Source organism: Dasypus novemcinctus, chromosome 26, assembly GCF_030445035.2.
Source record: "Dasypus novemcinctus isolate mDasNov1 chromosome 26, mDasNov1.1.hap2, whole genome shotgun sequence".
In the NCBI taxonomy this organism is placed as follows: Eukaryota; Metazoa; Chordata; class Mammalia; order Cingulata; family Dasypodidae; genus Dasypus; species Dasypus novemcinctus.
In genome coordinates this window covers 12291235-12312016 of record NC_080698.1, presented here as the reverse complement: position 1 = coordinate 12312016, position 20782 = coordinate 12291235, and the positions used below count along the sequence as shown (strand labels likewise).

The following is a 20782-nucleotide window of genomic DNA, read 5'->3' as shown; positions in this document are numbered from 1 at the left end:
ATGAGGGGAAGCGGGGCAGACTGAAAATCCTAGTGCTGGTGGGGACCGGCTTCTTCCCATCCAGGTCAGATTTCAGCTCCAGTGTAGACCCCAGTGCCACCTCCAGCAGGGAGGAAGCTGCAGGAACCTGCGCCAGCCTCTCCGGGAAATTACCGGTCAAGCTGCGGAGGCTGGTGATCATCCTACTCTGAGGGCACGAGCTGCCCAGGAGCTGCTCTGTGATGGGAATTGGAAGCTCCATTTCCCAGAAACAGGAAGAGGAGATGGTTGGCTGCTGATTTCAGCTACTGATTGGGAGTCTTGGCTGGCTAAGAGATAACCCTGGGAACAGCTGGGGTGAGAACCAACCCAAGTCAGAAAGAGGCCAGTAGCCACCATTCTGACTCCTCCCTCAGCCTGAGGGGAAGCCACGCTGACAGTTTCACGCAGATTGGCCTGCAGCCCTAGCCTAGACTTCAGCCCCGCCTCTGGCAGGGAGGAGGCTGAGGAGCCCTGCACTAGCCTATACAGGTAACTGCAGGGAACTTTGGCTGGCATGGACTGAAAATCAGAAGTCTACCAGGGCAACTGTGGTCATCTTAGGACCTGCACTGCATAGATCACTGCCCACACCTGCAGCTCCATCCCTGCCCCAGGTAGGGGAGAAAGGGATGTGAAGTTTCATCAGTCTCTCTAGGCAACTACAGTCTAGGCCTACACGTGGATTATTCCACATAGCTGTGACTCTGTCCCTACGCCTGGCAGAGGAGGAAGTTGGAAGAAGCTTCATTGGTCCCTGGTGCAATGAGGGCAGCTTGAGCCTCCACAGCTTACAGCACCAACTACCTGCTTGACTCCTACTGTATAACCAGCAAGGGAGAGATGATAGGAAGCCCTAAATTAGAGAGAAAAACTGCACCCAGAAAAAATACTCTAGTAAGCCAGATGCGAAGACACCAACAAAAAATTACAATCCACACCAAGGAACAGGAAGCTGTGGCCCAGTTAAAGGAACAAGATAAGCCTCCAGATGACACAAAGTTGAGACAACTAATTATAGATGTTCAAACAAGTCTCCTTAATAAATTCAATGAGATGGCTAAAGAGATTAAGGATGTTAAGACATTGGATGAGCACAAAGAAGAATTTGAAAGCCATGCATAGAAAAACAGCAGATCTTATGGGAATGAAAGGTGCAATCAATCAAATTAGAAAAACATTGGAATTATATAATAGCAGATTTGAGGAGGCAGAAGAAAGGATTGGTGAGCTTGAAGAAACGGCCTCTGAAAGTGAACATACCAAAGAAGAGATAAAGAAAAAAACATGGAAAAAATTGAACAAGGTCTCAGGGTAATAAATGACAGCAAAAAGTGTGCAAACATCTGTGTCCTGGGTGTCCCAGAAGGAGAAAAGAAGGGGAAAAGGGCGTAAGGAATATTTAAAGAAATAATGATAGAAAATTCCCCAACCCTATTGAAGGACATAGATATCCATGTCCAAGAAGCACAGTGTACTCCATCTGAAAAAATCCAAATAGACTAACTCCAAGACAAACACTCATCAGAATGTCAAAGGCCAAAGACAAAGAATTCTGAGAGCAGCAAGAGAAAAGCAGTGCATGACATATAAGGGATATCCAATACGATTATGTGCTGATTTCTCATCAGAAACCATGGAGGCAAGAAGACAGTGGTATGATATATTTAAGATAGTACAGGAGAAAAACCTCCAGCCAAGAATCTTATATCCAGCAAGACTGTCTTTCAAAAATGAGGGTGAAATTAGAATATTCACAGATAAACAGAAACTGAGAGAATTTCTAAGCATGAGACCAGATTTTCAGGAACTACAAAAGGGTGTGCTAGAGCCTGAAAGACAGGAGAGAGGGGCCTGGAAGAGAGTGTAGAAGTGAAGATTATATCAATAAAAGCAACAGGGTGAAATTAGAATATTCACAGATAAACAGAAACTGAGAGAATTTCTAAGCATGAGACCAGATTTTCAGGAACTACAAAAGGGTGTGCTAGAGCCTGAAAGACAGGAGAGAGGGGCCTGGAAGAGAGTGTAGAAGTGAAGATTATATCAATAAAAGCAACTAAAAGTGTTGAAAGAGTGGTAAAAATAAAAATATGACAAATAAAACTCAAAGTCAGGAATAAGCTTAACCAATGATGTAAAGCACTTGTCTTCAGAAAACTCAATGTTAAACAAATCAAAGCCCTAAATAACTGGAGGAACATTCCGTGCTCATGAATTGGAAGACTAAATATCATTAAGATGTCAATTCTACTCAAATTGATAATACAGATTTAATGCAGTCCCAATAAAAAGTCTACCAGCATTAAAGAAAAAAGTGAAGACACGATCATTAAATTTATTTGGAAGGGTAAGGAGTTCTGAGTAGCCAGAAACATCATAAAAAGGAAAAGTGAAGCCTCATATCCAGACTTTAAATCATAATACATACCTATAGTGGTAAAAACAACATGGTACTGGCCTAAAGACAGACACAATAGACCAATGGAATTAAATTTATGGTTCAGAAACAGACCCTCACAGATATGGTCAAGTGATTTTTCACTAGCCTATCACACACAGCTCGGGCAGAGCAATCCTTTCAACAAATGGTGCTGAAAGAATTGGGCATCCATAGCTGAAAGAAGGAAAGAGGACCCCTATCTCACACCTTATCCAAAAACTAACTCAAAATGGATAAAAAAACGAAAAAGCAAGAACCATAAAACTTCTAGAAGAAATTATTGGAAAATACCTTCAATACCTGGTGGTAGGTGGTGGATTCTTTTTTTTTTTTAAGATTTATTTATTTATTTCTATCCTCTCCCCACTCCCCGCCCTGGTTGTCTTTTCTCTGTGTCTGTTTGCTGCATCTTTCTTCTTTTGTCCACATCTGTTGTTGTCAGTGGCACGGGAATCTGTTTCTTTTTTTTGTTGTGTCATCTTGTGTCAGCTCTCTGTGTGAGTGGCGCCGTTCTTAGGCAGGCTGCACGTTCTTTTGCGCTGGGCGGCTTTCCTTATGGGGCACACTCCTTGCGCGTGGGGCTCACCTATGCGGGGAACACCCCTGCGTGGCATGGCACTCCTTGAGCGCATCAGCGCTGCGCATGGGCCAGCTCCACACGGGTCAGGGAGGCCTGGGGTTTGAACTGCGGACCTCCCATGTGGTAGATGGGTGCCCTAATCACTGGGCCAAGTCCATTTCCCAAGGTGGTGGATTCTTAAGGGAGATAAGGACTGAGTGGACTACTGATGTTTAATGTATGTTACAGTTTTAATTAGCTTTACTGTAAAATTGTGAAAATGTGTGGAGTGGGTGGTAACACATAGTAACAGCTAGTTTATAAATGGGGATGTGACTGAAAATGGTAGTCTAGTTATGTAAATGACAATTGTCAGAATGCTTGAGAATAATCTAGAAACTGGATAGCACAGTAAACTAAGAGGTGGGTGGGAATTGTGGTTGATGGTACAGATGCAAGAGTGTCCTTTTTTAGCTAGAACAAATGTATATCACTATTGCAGGCTGTTGGGAATGTGGAGAAGCATGGGAAAAATACAGCTGGAGTGTCCTATGGTCTGTGGTCAGTAGTAATATAATATTCTTGTGTCTATGCAAAAAAAGTACTGTGTTGCTAATGAGGCGGTATGGAAAATGTGAGCCAAATGTACACTATGGACGTGGCAATAATCAGATGATAATTATTTATCTGTAGCAAATGACACACCACATGGTGGTATGTTGAGGGAGGGGTATTGTTTGGGAATTCTGCACATGTGCATGATTGTTTTATAAGTTTACAACTTCTGTCTTATAAAGTATATATTTAAAAAATAATAATAGGATGGGTTGGGGAGAAAACACACCAAATGTAAGATAAGAACTGTGATTAGTAGTAAGATTTTGACAGTGTTCTATTCGCTATGTGTTCTTCTGTGTCTGCTTGTATTCTGGTCAGCAGCACCCGGAATCTGTGTTTCTCTTTGTTGTTGTATCATCTTGCTGCATCAGCTCTCCATGTGTGCGGCTCCATTTCTGGCAAGCTGCACTTTTTTCACGCTGGGTGGCTCTCCTTATGGGGTGCACTCCTTGCGCGTGGGGCTCCTCTACGCAGGGGACACCCCTGCATGGCAGGGCATTCCTTGCACGCATCAGCACTGCACGTTCGCCAGCTCATCACACAGGTCAGGAGGCCCTGGATTTGAACCCTGGACCTCCCATGTGGTAGCAAACGCCCTATCTGTTGGGCCAAATCTGCTTCCCTCTTAGTGGTTTTTAATGTAACATTTTGTGTGATCTGTTTATCTTTAAAAAAAAAAAAAGACAATAAAAATATTTAAAAAAAACTCTTAGGGTAAATGCAGATCAAAAGGACAATGAGATATCATCTTACACTGCATAGAATGACTATTATTTAAAAAAGAGAACAGTATATGCTTTAGAGGATGTGGAGAAATAGGAACACTTTTTCATTGTTGGTGGGATTATAAAATGGTGCAGCCTTTGTGGCAGCAGGTTTATAAATGGGATTGTGACAGTAAAGAGTAGTTTAGGGATGTAAATGTCAGTTGAAAGAAAATTAGAGAATAATCTAGGGACTGAATAACAGTGAACCCAGAAGTGGATGAGAATTGTGGTTAATACAAATGTGGCAGCGGACTTGGCCCAGTGGTTAGGGAGTCCTTCTACCACATGGGAGGTCTGCGGTTCAAACCCCGGGCCTCCTTGACCCGTGTGGAACTGGCCCAATGCGCAGTGCTGTTGTGTGCAAGGAGTGCCGTGCCACGCAGGGGTGTCCCCCGCGTAGGGGAGCCCCACGCGCAAGGAGCGCGCCCCGTAAGGAGAGCCGCCCAGCGCGAAAGAAAGTGCAGTCTGCCCAGGAATGGCGCCGCCCACACGGAGAGCTGACACGACAAGATGACGCAACAAAAAGAAACACTGATTCTGGTGCCGCTGACAACAACAGAAGCGGACAAAGAAGACGCAGCAAATAGACACAGAGAACATAGAACCAGGGGAGGGGGGAGGGAGAGAGAAATAAATAAATCTTTTAAAAAAATAATACAAATGCAGGAATGTCCTATGAACTAGAACGGATGTATGTCACTATTAAAGGATGGTGGGAATGTGGAAAGGCATGGGAAAAATACAGTTAATTTAACCTATAGACTATGGTTAACAGCGATACTGTAATTTTCTTGCATCAATTCCAAAGATGTACTGTGTTAATAATAGGGGGGATATGGAAAAAATATGCCAAATATACACTATAGACCATGTTAGTTGTAAAAGTCTGATGATATTATCTTAAAATCTAACATGTTCCAAACGATGTGGTCTGTTGGTGATGTGTTGTTATATGTGAATCCTACACATGTACATGATTGTTTTGTAAGGTCTCAACTTCTGTAATAAAAGTGTATTTAAAAAAACAAAACAAAACCAAAACCCTAATGTCTACTTTGCTCACTTACAAGTTTCATTTCCATTATCATTTAACTTTTTTAATACTTTCCATCAGTTTTTGCTAAAATTATTTTAACTTTGACAGCGATGCTAATTTTGTGATACTGCATCCAGCCTTTGTAGTCCTCAGTAACTATTCACAAACATTGATCTTCAGAAGATCCTAATTCATTTATATTCAGGTAAACAGCTTATGATCTTTCCTGGGGAACCTTTCATAAAGGAGAGGCCTAGTACATGTCCATAAAGACGTTTCTGTATTTTTTACCTAAACTTATTTAATATATCATATTGCTGCATTTTATAATAAAGAAAAATGCCATGATATAAATTTTACTGTGTATAGTAATTATTTTTACTACAGCAATAGAAAATTTATATTCCTTTTTCCTCCAAATACTTTAAAGGAACTGATATCCACAATTTTTGTCATTCTCATTGTATTCTTCTGATTTAGTGGCTCTTAGTTGTGTATTCATAGCCAGGTTAAATATTGTTTTGACTGTTGGTTGGCAAGGAAAAAGGCTAACATCTAATCTCTTCGTTTCTAGTCTAGCATTCTTTGCATTCTTTTCTTTGGACCATGTAGTTCTCTAAGAAGTTAACAAGACATTTCCCAAGTTTAGTTATTCTTGCTGTTTATGTGTTTGAATGAGTAATGGAAGCATCTCCATTTAAGGCTAAAGAAACTAACTGCATGCCATTATGTACACAGTAATTACTCAGGTAGTCTGAATGGCAGTCACTTTTATATCTTGCTCAAAAGCTTTTATGAAGCAGTAACACCCCAGTAACCATGAACATACCCAGCATCCAGATCTTGATTTCCATCATCATTCTCCTATAAAGGGAACTAGGGCTTCTTGGAAAAATAGCTGATTGTAGAGCTAGGGCAATGAAAATACAGTGTGAGCCTGGAGCCAGGAGTTAAAGGAAGTACTCAAGAAACAAAAAGAGCATATCGAAGGGACATAAGAGCCAACCTGAAAGAGCTCCCAGTGGCCAAAACTGACATTTTGAACAACAAAACAATGTATTGGATTATAACTTAGAGTATAAAATAAATATATATGAATCCATACTTACATAGGTCAGTGATTGAGTAAATAAATTGGGGAAAAGAGACAAATCTTCCTTACAGAATACTTCTAAATAATATATGTAGGAAATGGAGCATAACCCCCCTCACCTCCCTGTGAGCTGAACTTAGTGACTTGTTTGCAAAGAATACAGTAGAGAAAGGGTAAATATAGTAACTTTTCAGTAGAGAAACTTAGCAAAACATTACCTTAAGCAGGTGATAAAGGTTAATATGAACAATTACTGTGTAATTGGCTAGTACTCCTCAAGACTGTCATGGTCATGAAAATCAAGGGAAGTCTGAAAAACCATCACTGACCAAAGGACACTAAGAAGCAATGACAACTAATGCAGTGTAGTATCCTGCAATGAGATCCTGGAACCAAAAAGACGTTAATGGAAAAGCTGGTGAAATCTAAATCAAGTCTAGAGTTTGGTTAATAGTAATATGTCAATGTTAGTTTCTTAGTTTTGACATTTTACCATGGTAATAATGTAAGATGGTAACAGCAGAAACGGAAATGTGTGAGGGTATATGGGAACTGTATTAGTCAGCCAAAGGGTTGTTGATGCAAAATACTAGAAACGGGTTGGTTTTTATAAATGGTATTTATTTGGGGTAGACGCTTACAGTTACCAGGCCATAAAGCATAAGTTACTTCCCTCGCCAAAGTCTTTTGCCACGTGTTGGAGCAAGATGGCTGCTGACAGCTGCCAGGGTTTGGGCTTCCTGTATTACTCTCTTCCTGGGGTTGAGTTTCTCTCCTGGCTTAGCTGCTTACTCACTCCACGAGCCCAGCTGTAGACTATCAGATAAACAGCTTGTCTCTCTTCTTGGGGCTTTTGCCATGTGTCAGGAGCTGTCTCTATTCCTCATGTTCATTTCCTGTGTGTTCACTTCTTGGGCTCCATCTCAAAACTCCAGCATCAAAACTCCCAACTCTTTCCTTTGCCATGCCGTTTATCTGTGAGTCCCCACTCATCAAGGGGGCAGGGACTCAAATGCTCTACTGACTTGACCCAGTCAAAGCCCTAATGATAATTTAATCACACCTAGGTGCAGACCAGTTTACAAACATAATCCAATATCTATTTTTGGAATTCATAACTATATCAAAGTGCTACACGAGCTCTCTGTACTATCTTTATAAGTTTATTATTCAAAAATAAAAGCTTTATTTTTAAAAAATGTATAGTAGGTGGTATTCAAAATAGAATCCAGGTTTTCTCAAGCTAACATCAGAAGTCCATCCATATTAGTCACTGCTATAGCATTTCCTTTTTGTGACTTTGGTTAGAAATTCTGAAAATGTGGATTGTTCTTTGCAGAAAAGCGGCCTTTTGATTTTGTTCTTTTTGGGGGCAATATTTGCTCTCCTTTGAGATATCAGTAGCCCAGGTAACATGAATAACTGCTATCAGAATTGCCTCTACTTTATTAAAACACAAATATTTGCATTTTAGAGGGTTGTTAGTATCTTTTATATATATTTCTTTCTGTCTTATAATAGATGATAGAGATCTTTGGAAGAGTTCACAATGATCTTAGATCAGTTAGTAGTTCCTTTCTGTATGAAACTTTTTTTGTAGATTGGTTGTAATTTCTGTGAAAGTACACATTTTGCAAGGCAAGAGCTCATGTCTTATTTCTGTGATACTTTGACAAAGAAGGTGATCCTGTAAATATCTAAATGTTTGAGTCTCATTTATTCCTTTTGGAACCCTTTATAAAGACCTTCCTTTTCCATTTGTGTCTTATTTGGCCTCTCCAAATCCTATCTCAGCTCTCTGTCCATCTGTACTGTTGGACTGACCACTCAACTCAGTAACTTTCTTGTCTGCCTCTCTAGTAGTTTATCCTCCTTCCAATCAGCTGTGAGATGACAAATGGGTTTATAATAGTCCTTCCCAACTTTCATGATGACCACTTCTGTTCTTGGCCTTTGTTGTTGTTGTTGTTTTCAATATTTTCTTTTTAGGAGGTACCAGGGATTGATCCTGGGATTTTGTAAATGGAAACAGTTGCTCAAACTGAGCTACACCTGCTCCCCATGCCTTTTGTTAAGAATTAGTAGGAATGTGCTTTTCATTTTTCATAGGCTTTTCTCTAAAAGACTTAGAACAAAAGATTTTTGGGAGTAGTTCTTGTTACATTTTATGTTCAGAATTTGTTGCCTCAAAGATTTGGACCTAGAGATCTTCTCGATCAGGAATTACTATATATCTGTAGGCATGTGTACTTTTTATTTATTTATTTACTCCCCCCTTACCTGTTGTTTGTGCTCACTGTCTTCTCTCCGTACTGGTTAGTCGTGTGTTCTTCTGTGTCTGCTTGTCTTCTCTTTAGGCGGCACTGGGAACCAATCTTGGGACCTTCTGAAGTGGGAGAGAGGTGCTCAGTCTCTCGCGCCACCTCAGCTCCCTGGTCTCCTACCTCTTTTATTGTCTCTCCTCTGTGTCTCTTTTTTTTTTTTAATTTTTCACCCCCCTCTTGCAACTTGCTTACTGTCTCGTCTCTGTGTCCATTCACTGTGCATTCTTCTGTTTCTGCTTCTCTCCCTTTGTTGTGTCATCTTGCCGCGCCAGCTCTTTGTGGGCACAGGCTGTCAGCTCTCCGTGGGTGTGGGCCAGCTTGCCTTCACAAAGGGGCCCTGGGACGTGTACCCAGGGCCTCCCATATGGTAGATGGGAGTCCAGTCGATTGATCCACAGCCACTTCCCCTCTGTGTCTCTTTTCATTGCATCATCTTGCTGTGCCAGCAGGCCAGCTTGCCTTTACCAGGAGGCCCTAGGAATCAAACCCTGGATCCTCCTGTATGGTAGATGGGAGCCCAGTCACTTGAGCCACATCTGCTTCCTGTACGCATGTGTACTTTTGAGGGGGCAAAAGGACGATAGCTTTTGAGAAAAAAACTTTTTTTTTCCTCAAAGAAGTTCCTGATCCTAGAAAGATTAAGGCCATTTGATCTAGCTTTCTGCCTCATTTGGCAGGAAACAGAGTCGCAGAGAGGTGAAGGGACTTGTTCATCATGACTTTATGAGCATCTAGACTCTCAGTCCAGGGCTTCCCACTGTACCACAAATAAAATCATCTAAAGGGTCCAAGGATTAAATTTCCTTTTTTTTAAAAAAAGATTTATTTTTTATTTCTTTCTCTCTCTATCCTCCCCCCCCAATTGTCTGCTCTCTGTCCATTTACTATGTGTTCTTCTGTGTCCACTTGCATTTTTGTCAGTGGCACTGGAAGTCTGTGTCTCTTTTTGTTGCATCACCTTGCTCTGTAGTTCTCTGTGTGTGGTACCACTCCTGGGCAGGCTGCACTTTTTTCATGCTTGGTGGTTCTCCTTGCAGGGTGCACTCCTTGTGCGTGGGGCTCCCCTGTGCGGGGACACCCCTGTGTGGCAGGGCACTCCTTGCGTGCATCAGCACTGCATGTGGGCCAGCTCATCACACGGGTCAGGAGGCCCTGGGTTTGAACCCTGGACCTTCCATATGGTATGTGAATGCTCTGTCAGTTGAGCCAAATCTGCTTCCCTCCCTTGTTTTGTTTTTTTTTTTTAATTTCCCTTGCTTACTCATTCTTTTCTCCCTTCCCTCTCCTACTTTTCCTTTTGTAGTAAGTATGGCAAGTTTATTTGTCTGTGTTCATGTATTGTTTTTTTTATTTCCTTAGGCCAAGACATGACTACAGTAGCAGTACATGTGGACTCCAAAGCCGAACTTACTACTCTGCTGGAGCAATGGGAAAAGGAACATGGCAGTGGGCAGGACATGGTCCCTATCCTTACCAGGTATGAACAATTAAGATGTTTTGGGTTTTTGTTGTCTTTTTAAAATTGGTTTTTAAAAGGTTAAAAATTGGTATGGAGAATAGCATAAAAACATTTTTTACCTTAGTGATTAGTGAATTCTAAATCTTTTTTTTTTTTTTTTTTTAATGTTCTAGAACCAGTCTATCCCTACTTGCTGAAGTGCTCTCATGTTCTTACCTTTCTTCTCAGGTCCTTTATTCTTACTCTCCTTCATCGGTTCTTTTCCTGCCTGTCTTTCAAGTGTTGTCCCCAGCGTTTTTTTGTTTCTGGTTTTTGTCTCTTTTCACCCAGTGTCTTCTACCTAGATAGTTTCATTCCTGCCCATGGTTTCAACTCTCATTCTTATGCCAACTTCCAAATCTCTTTGTATCTCAGACCCCTCTTTTTTGAATTTTAGACTCATTTCTTAACTGTTCTGTGTACCCACATTTATCTGGCTATCCCACAGACACCTGAACATACTGTGTCTAAAACAAACTATCTAGTAAAAAAATAAAATAAACTATCTCTAAAATAGTTTCTTCGTTTCTTTCTCTCTCCTCATCTCCAGTTTGTGCTTTTTTTACTCCCTGCTTTCGTGTAAATGGTTTTTAGACTAAAAAGCTGAGCACCATCCTCTTCCAGCACATCCTGTCAACAACAGTCTCAGTTACCAAGCCATGGGGATTTTATCTTACTTTTCTTCCCTCTTCTCCATCCCCTCTATCACTACCTTCATTTGGTATCAGTAATGTGATTGGCCCATTAGATAATATGCCTTATACCCATGTTTCCTGTTTAACCCCTTCTAATCTATCCTTCCCCTTTCGGAAAAACTCGTCTTTCTCATACGTAAATCTGATTGTCGTACCTCTGCTCAGAATTCTTCCATGCCTCCGTGTTTGCTACAAAATTAAAGGTAAACTTAGTATGACCCATAAGACTAATTTGTCTCCTACCTCATTTTTCTGCCTAAGAGTGTTGCTGTTCTTCAGCATGGAATAATACCATATTTTTAAATGTCTGTGCCTTTGCACTTTCTGTTTCTTTGGCCTGAAATGCCTTTGCATGACTTAATATGCTTGTCTGCCTGGTGAGCTCCAGTCCCTTCAGGAAACAGCTCAAGGAGCATATCTGTAAAACTTTCCCCTGACTTTGACTTCCCTTGGTAGGTTTTGGTACTCCTGTTTTCTTCTTTGAGGTGGAGGGAGGGTTGTTGGAAATATTTCATTTCTAATTATATTTGTTTTGTTTTTGTTTTTGTTTTTAATGGAGATATATTTCACATACTATAAAATTCACCTTTCTAAAGTGTGCAATTCAGTGGTTTTTAGTATATTTACAAGGTTGTGCAACCACTGCCACTGTCTAGTTCTAGAACATTTGATCCACCCCCAAAGGATATCCTATATCCATTAGCAGTCACTATCTGTTCCGCCTTCTTGGACCCCCTGGCAGTCACTAATCTTTCTGTCTCTGTAGATTTGCCTATATTGGACATTTTGTATAATGTTTGCTTCTGGGTCCTTTCACTTAATGTAATGTTTTCAAATTTCATCCATGTTGTAGAGTGTTTCAGTAATTTTTCCTTTTTATGGCTGAATGGTGTGCCATTTTATGTATATAACACAATTTGTTTAGCCATTTATTTGTTGGACATTTGAGTTATTTCCACTTTTTAACAGTTGTGAGTAATGTTGTCATGAACAATTGTGTACACATTTTTTTTATGGTCTTATGTTTTCAGTTCTCTCAGCTTATATACCTACGAGGAGAGTTGCTGGGTGATATGATAACTATAGGTCTAACTTTTTGAAGAATTGCCCAACTTTTTGCAAGTGGGTGTACTATTTTACATTTCCATCAGCAATGTGCAAGCGTTCCAATTTCCCCACATCCGTGACAAGATCTTTATTTAATTAATTAATTTATTTGGGCTATCGTCCGGGTTATTGGTTTTGTTAGTGTTATAGTTCTTGTTAGGATAAATTTAGTGTTAGAGTAGTTTGTTAGTGTTAAGATTAGGATTAAGTTTTGTCTTGATGTTAGGGTTAGATTTATGGATAGGTTTAGGATTGTTACTAGGTTTATATTTATGGTTAATGTCAGGGTTAGTGTTAGGGTAAAGTTTATCATTGTTGTCATTAGGATTAGGGTTAGAGATATGTTATGATTGTGGATAGTTTTAGGATTAGGGTTAGCATTTTGTTTAAGGTTAGGTTATAAAACAGGAATAGGAATAGTGTTAGGGTTTCAGTTAGGTTTAGGGTTAGGGATATTGTTAGGGTTAGGTTGAGTTGTCAGGTTTTCTTTAGATTTAGTGTGAGTGTTGTATAAGGGTTTATGTTAGTATTTGTTTTGTAGTGAATGTTTGTGTTGTAGTTAGAGTTGTAAGTAACCTAAATTTTGCAGTTGTGGTTAAAGTTAAATTTGGGGATTGGTTTTGGGTTGGGGTTATAGTTTGGGTTTTTTTGGGTCAGTTTAATTTAAGGGTTAGGGCTGTTAGAGTACGGTTAAATTTAGGGTTAAGATTATGTTGTTGTTAGGTTGGTTTAGGTTTTGGTTAATGTTCATTGTAGAGTTAGGGTTGGTCTTATGGTTATTGTTATTGTTAGGGTTGTTTTTTTAATTAGAGAAGTTACAGATTTATAGAAAAGTCATCCATGAAATAGAGTTCTTATATAACACCCTATTATTAACACCTTGCATTATTGTGGTATATTTGTTAAACAGTTCATTAAAGAACATTTTTAAAATTATACCATAAAATAATAATTACACAGTTAAATATAATCCATCGTTTACAATAGGGTCCACTGTTTTTGTTATACAGTCCTGTTTTATTTTTTAAAAATTTATAATAGTAACACATATACCTAAAATTTCCCCTTTAACCACATTAACATATATAATTCAGTGTTGTTAATTACATTCAGTGTTGTGTTATATCACCATCATCTATTATTAATAAAGCTTTCAAGTCAGCCCAAATTGAAATTCTGTATAATTCAAGCATTAATTCCCCATTCCTACCCCAGCTCAGCCTCTTATAACCTATACTACTTCTGACTTCTGTGGGTTTGCGTATTCTAATTAGTACATACCAGTGAGATCATGTAATATTTGTGCTTTTTTTTTTTTTTAAGATTTATTTCTTTATTTTTTCTCTCCCCACCCTACCCCGGTTGTCTGTTCTCTGTGTCTATTTGCTGCATCTTCTTCTTTGTCCGCGTCTTGTCAGTGGCACGGGAATCTGTTTCTTTTTGATGCATCATCTTGTTGTGTCAGCTCTCCATGTGTGTGGCACCATTCCTGGGGAGGCTGCACTTTCTTTCGCGCTGGGCGGCTCTCCTTACGGGGTGCACTCCTTGCATGTGGGGCTCCCCTACACGGGGGACACCCCTGCGTGGCACGGCACTCCTTGTGCGCTCATCAGCACTGCACATGGCCCAGCTCCACACGGGTCAAGGAGGCCCGGGGTTTGAACCGCAGACCTCCCATGTGGTAGACGGACGCCCTAACCACTGGGCCAAGTCTGCCACCCTATTTGTGGTTTTGTGTCTGGCTTATTTCACAGTATGTCTTCAAGATACATCCAGGTTGTTGCATGTATCAAAGCTTCATTTCTTTTTTACAGCTGAATAATGTACATACCACATTTTATTTATCCATTCATAAGTTGATAGACACTTGGATTGCTTCCATCTTTTGGAAAGTGTGAATGATGCCACTGTGAACATCTATGTGTAATTATCAATTCGAGTCCCTGCTTTCATTTCTTTTGGGTATATTCTAGAAGTGAACTTGCCCGGGTCATATGATAATTCTATACTTAACTTTCTGAGGAACTGCCAGACTCTTATACAGCAGCTGCACCATTTTACATTCTTGCTAGCAATGATTGAGTGTTCCTTTTTCTCCACATCCTCTCCAATACTTGTAGTTTTCTGTTTTTTAGTTTGTTTTTGCTTTTTAATAATAGTTATTCTAATGGGTGTGAAATGGTATCTTGTTGTGGCTTGGATTTGCATTTCCCTAGTAGTTAATAATGTGAGCATCTTTCCATGTGCTTTTTGACCATGTATGTATCCTTTTTGGAGAAATATCTATTAAAGTCTGTTGCCCCCACCCACCCCCATTCTTTTAAATCCTCCTACTTCATTCTTTTTAAAGATATATTTGGCTATTTGAGGCCCCTTTCCATTCCAAATTAATTTGGTTATTGACATTTTCATTTCTGTAAAGTAGACTATTGGAAATTTCATTGGGATTGTGTTCAATCTGCAAATCAGTTTGGGTAGAATTGACATCTTATGATGTTTAGTCTTCCAATCCATGAACAGAGACTGCCCTTCCATTGTTTAGGTCTTTGATTCATTCATTCATTTATTCATTTCTCCCCACCCCCTTTTTGTTTTTCATAATATCCTCTTATGATCCTTTATATTTTTGTGGGGTAAGTAGTAATATTCCCCCTCTCATTTCTGATTTATTTATTTGCATCTTCTCTCTTTTCCTTTGTTAGTCTAGCTAAGGACTTGCCAATTTTATTATCTTCTCAAAGAAACAATTGATTCTCTCTTGTTTTTTTGTTTGTTTGTTTGTTTGTTTGAGGTAACCACGGATTGAACCTGAGACCTTGTATGTGGGAAGCCAGCATTCAACCACCAAGCCACATCAGCTCCCCTGAGTTGGTTTTTTCTTTTTGTTTTGCTTGTTTGTTTTTTAGGAGGCTCCTGGAACCGAACCCAGGACCTCCCATGTGGGAAGCAGGCACTCAACCTCTTGAGCCACATTCGCTCCCCTCTGTTGTTTTTTCGTCCTCAGTTTCATTTATTTCTGTTCTAATCTTTGCTATTTGTTTTTTTCTTTGCTATTTCTTTATTTCTTCTTGCTTTGGGATTAGTTTGCTGTTCTTTTTCTAGTTCCTCCAGGTGTTCAGTTGGATCTTTCATTTTTAGCTCTTTCTTCCTTTTCAATATAGGTGTTTAGGGCTATAAAGTTCTGTCTCAGCACTGCCTTTACTGCTTCCTGTAAGTTTTGATATGTAGTGTTCTTGTTTTCATTCGTGTTGAGATATTTAATCATTTCTCTTGCAGTTTTTTCTTTGACCCACTGATTTTTTTTAGGAGTGTATTGTTTAACCTGCATAGATTTGCAAGTTTTCCTATTCTCTGCCTACTGTTTATTTCCAGCTTCATTCCATTATAATCAGAGAAAGTGCTTTGTATAATTCCAGTCTTAAATTTATTGAGCTCTGATTTGTGACCCAACATGTCTATCCTGGAGAAAAATCAGTGAGTACTTGAGAAGAATATATACCCTGCTCATTTGGTGTGCAGTGTTCTGCTAGGTCAAGTTCATTTATCTTATTGTCCACTTTCTCTACTTTCTTACTGTTCTTTCAATAGATGAAAGTGGTGTATTCAAGTCTCCAATGATTACTGTAGAGGCCTCTATTCCTCCCTTCAGTTTTTGCCAGTGTTTTTCTCATGTGTTTTAGGGTATCCTAGATAGGTGCGTAAATATTTGTGATTGTTATTTCTTATGAGATGGGTGGATTGCCCTTTTTATTACTATATATTGTCCTTCTTTATTTCTTTTAACAGTTTTACATTTAAAGCTGTTTTGTCTGATATTGGTGTAGTTTCCCTTGCTCTTTATTGGTTACTGTTCCATGGAATATCTTTCTCCAGTTCACTTTCAGCTTATTTGTATCCTTGTGTCTAAGGTGAGTCTCTTGTAAGCAGTATATATAGATAATTCAAATTTTTTTATCCATTCTGTTAGCCTGTGCTTTTTAATTGGGGTGTTTAATCCATTAACATTCAGTGTTTTTTCTGTAAAGGCATTATTTCAACCATTTTATCCTTTTTCGTATATGACATCTGTTTTTGCTTGTCTTTTTACCCCTTTAGTTACCCTTCCTGGTAAACTTCATTTCTGTACCCTTCTCCAGGCTTCCCTCTCATGTCTTTTCCTTTCAACTTGCAGAACTCTCTTTAATATTTTTTGTAGGGCAATCTCTTGCTAACGAACTTACTCAATTTCAGTTTCTATTTTATCTGTGAATATTTTAAACTTAACCTCATTTTTAAAAAAAAGATTATTTATTCCCATCCCTTGCGGCTTGCTTGTTCTCTGTTCTCTGTGTCCATTTGCTGTGCATTCTTCTGTGTCTGCTTGTCTCCCTTTGTTGCATCATCTTGCTGCGCCAGCTCTCTGTGGGTGTGGTTCGCGGTCCAGCTTGCCTTCACAAGAAGGCCGTGGGATGCAAACCCAGGGCCTTCCATATGGTAGACAGGAGCCCAAGTGATTGAGCCACAGTTGCTTCCCTTACCCTCACTTTTGAAAGACGGTTTTGCTGGATAAAGAATTCTTGGCTGACAGTTTTTCTGTTTTAATATCTTAAGTACCGAGTACCACTGCCTTCTTGCCTCCATGGTTTCTGATGTTTCAAGGAAGGAATAATCTCTGCTACCCTCTCTGTCAGAGGCAGCCAGTCCTGGGTTGCACTAAGGGTACTTGCATCGAGAGTGGGAGATGGGTGCCATTCCCTGCCACAGAGGTGATTCGTTTATGGTTTTGTTTTGTTTTTAAATGTGTTATTTCACTACCTCTACTTTTTTTTTACTTTATTTTTATCTATCTCCCCTCTCCCCCAGATAGTTCACTCATCTGTCTGCTCATTGTATGCTCGCCTTCTCCAGCAGGCACCAGGAACTGAACCCAGGACCTCTCACATGAGAGGAGAGTGCCCAACAGACTGGGCCACATCTGCTCTGCATGGGCTGTAGCGTCTGCTGGCTTGCGGCCTCTGCTTGTTCTGGTGGGGGTGGAGTCTAGCTCTGGTGTGGCAGTGCCTGTCTCTGTTGCAGCAGTGTCTAGGTCTGTTGGGGCAGAAGGTGGCATCTCCTCATCTTCTTTATTAGGAAGTACCAGGACCATTCCAGGACTTCCCATGTGGTAGGCAGGTGTCCAAATGGTTGAGCCACGTATGTTTTCCCACTCATTGTTTTTGCTTTGGCTTCTCGGTCTCCCCTTCCTCCTCCCTCCTGGACAGTGGACAGCAGTTCCCTGGTCTGCAAACCCCTAAAACAATTTCTCTTTGCAGTTTCTGCCTTTCTTCTTGCTGTTTTTAGAAGAAAGGTGAGCCCTGCCTGTCTTTTACGTGACCATCTTTCTGGAAGTCTCCTCCTTCGCTCATTTTAAAATTAGGTTGTCTTTTTATTGTTGAGTTATAGGAGTTAAAAAAAATATATTCTGGATATTAAATCCTCATCATATATATGGTTTTCAAATATTTTCTCCCTGTGATAGGTTGTCTTTCCACTTTCATGATGAGGACCTTTGATGCACAAAAGTTTAAAAACTTTTTTTGATGAGGTCCCATTTATATATATTTTTCTTTTGTTGCTTATGCTTTCGGTGTAAAGTCTAAGAAACCATTGTCTAACAAAAAGTCCTGAAGATACTTTCCTAAGTTTTCTTCTAGGAATTTTATAGTTCTGGTTCTTATATTTAGATCTGGAATGTGAGGGGGAGTAGAGTGGGGGGTTGGGTTGGACTATCCATGGAACTGGTTGGACAGGTGGAGGAAGGAACAGATGAACTCTGTAAGTTTTAAAGTCATGAAGTGTAAATCTTCCAACTTTGTTCTCTTTTTCAAGATGATTTTGGCTACTTGAGCCCTTTGTCTTCCAAATAAATTTGTAAATCTTCCGAAGGAAGCCCTTTGCCTTCCAAATAAAACAGTAAATCACTTTGGGTAGAATTGGCATCTTAACAATATTAGTCTTCTAATACATGAACATGAATGTCCTTCCAATTATTTAGGTCTTTGACTTTTTTTTATTTTTAGTAGTGTTTTATAGTTTCCAATATTTAAGTTCTTTACAACCTTGGTTAAACTTATTCCTAGATAATTTGATTCTTTTAGTTGCTATTTTAAATGTATGGTTTTTAAAAATTTTTTTATTTTGACCTCAGATTGCTTATTACTAGTGTATAGAAGCACTACTGATTTTTGCATGTTGGTCTTGTACCCTGCCACTTTGCAGAACATGTTTATTAGCTCTTGTAACTTTGTTGTAGAATTTTTGGAACTTTGTATATATAGGATCGTGTCATCTGCAAATAGCGAAAGTTTTCTTCTTCCTTTCCAGTTTGGATTCCTTTTATTTCTTTTTCTTTCCTAACTGCTCTAGCTAGAACTTCTAGCACAACGTCCAGTAATAGTGGTCACAGTGGGCATCATTGTCTCGTTCCCATTCGTAGAGGGAGCGCTTTCAGTCTTTTACCATTGTGTATGATGTTAACTCTGAGCTTTTTCTATATGCCCTGTTTAATGTTGAGGAAGTTTCCTTTTATTCCGGTATTTCTAAGTGTTCTTATTAAGAAAAGATGCTGAATGTCATCAAATGCCTTTCTGTGACAGTGGAGATAATCGTGTGTTTTGTTTTGTTTTTTCCCTTTGCTTTGTTGATGCGATCTTTTAATTGATTTTCTTAAGTTGAAACATGCTTGCATACCTGGAATAAATCCCACTTGATTGTAGTGTATAATTCTTTTTTTGGGGTTCGGGGGAGGTACTGGGGATTGAACCCAGGATCTTGTAAATGGGAGGCAGGTATATAACCACTGAGCGCACCTATAGTTCTTTATAAGGAGTTTTGGATTCCATTTTCTAGTATCTTGTTGAATATTTCTGCATCTGTATTCTTGAAGCATATTGGTCTAATTTTCTTTTCTAGTAGTATTCTTATCTGGCTTTGAAATTAAGGTGATTTTGGCCTCATAGAGTGAGTTAGGTAATGTTCCCTCTTTTTCATGTTTTTGGAAGAGTTTGAGAAGGATTGGTGTTAATTCTTGGAGTGTTGGTAGAATTCAACTATGAAGCCATCTGGTCCTGGGCTTTTCTTTTTTGAGAGGTTGTAAATTACTGATTCAGCCTATTTACATGTAATTGGTATGTTCTGATGAGTCAGTTTAGGTTGTGTATTTCTAGGAATTTATCCACTTCATCTAGGTTGTCTAACTTATTGACATACAGTTGGCTCCCTCATCTGTCTGCTCATTTGCTTTTTCTTTAGGAGGCACTAGGAATCGAACCCGGGACCTCCCATGTGGGAGACTGGTGCTCAATTCCTTGAGCCACATCTACTCCCTGCTCATTTATTTTTACTCATTGTCTGCTGATCATTTTTGCTTGATGTAAGCTTGTTGTCAACCTTTTTTAGGAGGCTTCGGAATTCGAACCTGGGACCTCCTGTGTGGGAGGCAGTCACTCAACTGCTTGAGCCACATCTGCTTCCCATAATATCCTGTTATGATCTTTTTTATTTTTGTGGGGTTATTAGTAATGTTCCCCCTCTCATTTCTGATTTTATGTATTTGTGTTCTTGTTTTCTTTTTCAATCTAGTTAAGGGCTTGTTGATTTTATTGATCTTTTCATGTTTTATTATTTTATCTTATTAGTCTATTTTATTTTTTAAACTTAATTTAATTTTAATTTTATTTTATGGTTCCTGGGGCAGGGAATGAACCTTGGACCATGTATTTGGGAAGCTGGTGCTCAACCACTGAGCTACAGCAGCTCCCCTGAGTTTTTTTTTTTTTTAAGATTTTTATTTAGTTATTTCTCTCCCCTTCCTCACCCACCCCAGTTGTCTGTTCTCTGTGTCTATTTGCTGCATCTTTGTCTGCTTCTGTTGTTGTCAGCAGCACGGGAATCTGTGTTTCTTTTTGTTGCGTCATCTTATTGTGTCAGCTCTCCGTGTGTTCGGCACCATTCCTGGGCAGGCTGCACTTTCTTTTGCTCTGGGCGGCTCTCCTTACGGGGCACACTCCTTGTGCGTGGGGCTCCCCTACGCGGGGGACACCCCTCTGTGGCACGGCACTCCTTGCGTGCATCAGCACTGCACATGGGCCAGCTCCACATGGGTCAAGGAGGCCTGGGGTTTGAACCACAGACCTCCCATGTGGTAGACGGACGTCCTAACCACTGGGCCCAGTCCACCATCTGAGTTGGTTTTTTGTTTGTTATGTTTTGTTTTTAGGAGGTACTGGGGATTGAACCTGGGACCTTGTACATGGGAAGCAGGCACTCAACCACTTGAGCTACAACTGTTCCCCGTGTGTGTTTTACATTTACTTGAGTTTGCTTATGAACTGAAGTGAAATTCTTCAATGGAACAGACTTGTAGCTTAATTTCTTCTTCTTCTTTTTTTAAAAAGATTTATTTATTTATTTTATTTCTCTCCTTTTCTTCCCCCCACCCCAGTTGTTTGTTCTCTGTGTCTCTTTGCTGCGTGTTCTTTTTGTCCACTTCTGTTATTGTCAGCAGCATGGGAATCTGTGTTTCTTTTTGTTGCGTCATCTTATGTGTCAGCTCTCTGTGTGTGCGGCGCCATTCTTGGGCAGGCTGAACTTTCTTTCGTGCTGGG

General features: G+C 39.8%; 1 protein-coding gene across 3 annotated transcripts in view; it reads left to right on the top strand.

The window, feature by feature from the left end:
* DCAF1 (DDB1 and CUL4 associated factor 1) overlaps positions 1–20782 on the top strand; it is a 92664-nt gene that overhangs the window by 20107 nt on the left and 51775 nt on the right. For 2 of the 3 annotated variants that reach the window (XM_058288141.2, XM_004451771.4), the window contains exon 2: positions 10218–10335. In XM_058288141.2, coding sequence (XP_058144124.2) covers positions 10226–10335 — 110 coding nt within the window. In that variant the 5' untranslated portion in view covers positions 10218–10225. Of the gene's footprint in view, positions 1–9895; positions 10040–10217; positions 10336–20782 lie in introns of those variants that run through there. The other variant, XM_071212082.1, reaches the window with a different exon arrangement.